The following is a 1549-nucleotide window of genomic DNA, read 5'->3' on the forward strand; positions in this document are numbered from 1 at the left end:
ACCGGCAAGATCCCCCAACCAAAATATTCATAAAGTTTGGGGAATGCAAATTAAACAACCAAAATATTCATATCACCACTAAGATAAAATATATTTGGAGAATTGCAAATTAAGCAACAAAATATTCTTATCACCACTAAGATAAAATTTGTAAATAATAAAATAACAATCAAATTTATTAAGATTCACGTCTTATATATTGATAATAAAATATTTTGTTACACATGTTCAAGCAGCAACGAGGCCAAGAACTGATTCACAAAATGAGGCATTTTCAAGGAAGTTTTATGGCATCATGTTAACTAAATCAACAAGTTACAAAATATCCATGTCTACAATTCGGAATGTGCAGAACTACAACAGCATGCACCACTAAGTAATAGCTTTCATTTTTCAGAAAAAAGAAGATAAGCATTCAATCATCATAACCTCACAAGGTAGCTATGAATTAATAGCAGCATTTTCAAATATTTTCAGCTAGTGATATTGAACTCCAAATAGAGAACAAAGCTCTTGACGACCTTCTTCTGCTACCCTCGGTTTCCTTCTTGCCAATTCATATTTTAGACTCCTATTACGGTTTTTTTTTGAGTTTTCAGTTAGTGAACCATGCATAAAAAACCATAAAAGTACCAGCTATGCAACATGTCAACAGTTCAGTGGCAAAATCCAAGGCCATTGTCACAAGCTCAAGAAACTTCCCTTCAGAATTGCATTGAAGCACTTGCTCAGGGAAAGAGGACATCGACTCTTCTTCTGGAAGTTCCCTAAACTATGCCTGTCTAATTTGAATCTTCTGAAGTTTCAGAAAAGACAGAAAGTTGAAGCAAACTGAAATTCAGCACATGGTGACATATTCATGCTCACGCAAACACTCAGGCCCATTTAGGTCAGGCGTGCCACAGTCAGCACAAATGTGGTTTTTACTCTTTTGCAACGTATCCTGGAGGCGTCCTCGCCGGAGGGCGCCCCAGAGCTGCCCTTCTCAGGCGACGCGCCCCCACCCTTCCCCTTGTCTTTCCCTTCCGGTAGAGGAGCCGCCAGCACCACCGCGGGGACAGCTTCGCTCGTCGGGTAAGGGACGCCCTGCACAGGAGCAAAAAATTCACCCCAGAACCCCTCCAAATCGAGGCCCAATTCTCTGGAATTAGGAAAGGGAAAGGGAGAGCACGAGATGAGGAGGGACACTTGCCGCGGCCATGGACGCGTGCGCGTAGTACGCCGCGGCGACGCCTGGGTGGTAGACGGGGAACGACACCGTCGTGCCGAAGGGCGCCCCCGCCGCGGCCGCCGCCATGAGGTGCTGAAAAATCGAGCAAGGAAACCCTAATCAGAACCTGGGCACAGAACCTCACCTACGCCGGCCAGGCGTAGGGGTGGTGCCCCGCGGCGGCGTAGTAGGCCTGGAGCGAGGCGGCCCACTCGGCGTGCGTCTGCGGCGGCACGGCTGCGGCGGCGGCAACCACGGCGGTGGCGGCGGGCGGCTCCGGCGGCTTGGGCTGCTCGTCGGAGGACGACGCCATGAGGGTCAGTCTGCGCGGCGCGGGTG

At 48.4% G+C, this 1549-nt stretch overlaps 1 protein-coding gene across 1 annotated transcript; it reads right to left on the minus strand.

The window, feature by feature from the left end:
• LOC8071205 (DNA-binding protein EMBP-1) lies at positions 863–1312 on the minus strand. Its single transcript, XM_021447326.1, has 2 exons — positions 1193–1312; positions 863–1086 (listed from the first exon to the last, which is right to left on the minus strand). Exons 1-2 carry the CDS (start codon positions 1295–1297, stop codon positions 886–888), a joined length of 306 nt encoding a protein of 101 aa, XP_021303001.1. The 5' UTR covers positions 1298–1312; the 3' UTR covers positions 863–885.

The sequence above is a fragment of the Sorghum bicolor genome, chromosome 9, assembly GCF_000003195.3.
Source record: "Sorghum bicolor cultivar BTx623 chromosome 9, Sorghum_bicolor_NCBIv3, whole genome shotgun sequence".
Lineage (NCBI taxonomy): Eukaryota > Viridiplantae > Streptophyta > Magnoliopsida > Poales > Poaceae > Sorghum > Sorghum bicolor.

What these genes read in the sequence shown, in the direction of transcription:
- LOC8071205 (XM_021447326.1), bottom strand. Translation starts at nt 1,297, where the DNA reads ATGGCGGCGGCCGCGGCGGGGGCGCCCTTCGGCACGACGGTGTCGTTC. An exon ending in CGCACGCGTCCATGGCCGCG is followed by an intron (nt 1,087 to 1,192) that starts GCAAGTGTCCCT and finishes GCTCCTGTGCAG; the next exon opens with GGCGTCCCTTACCCGACGAG.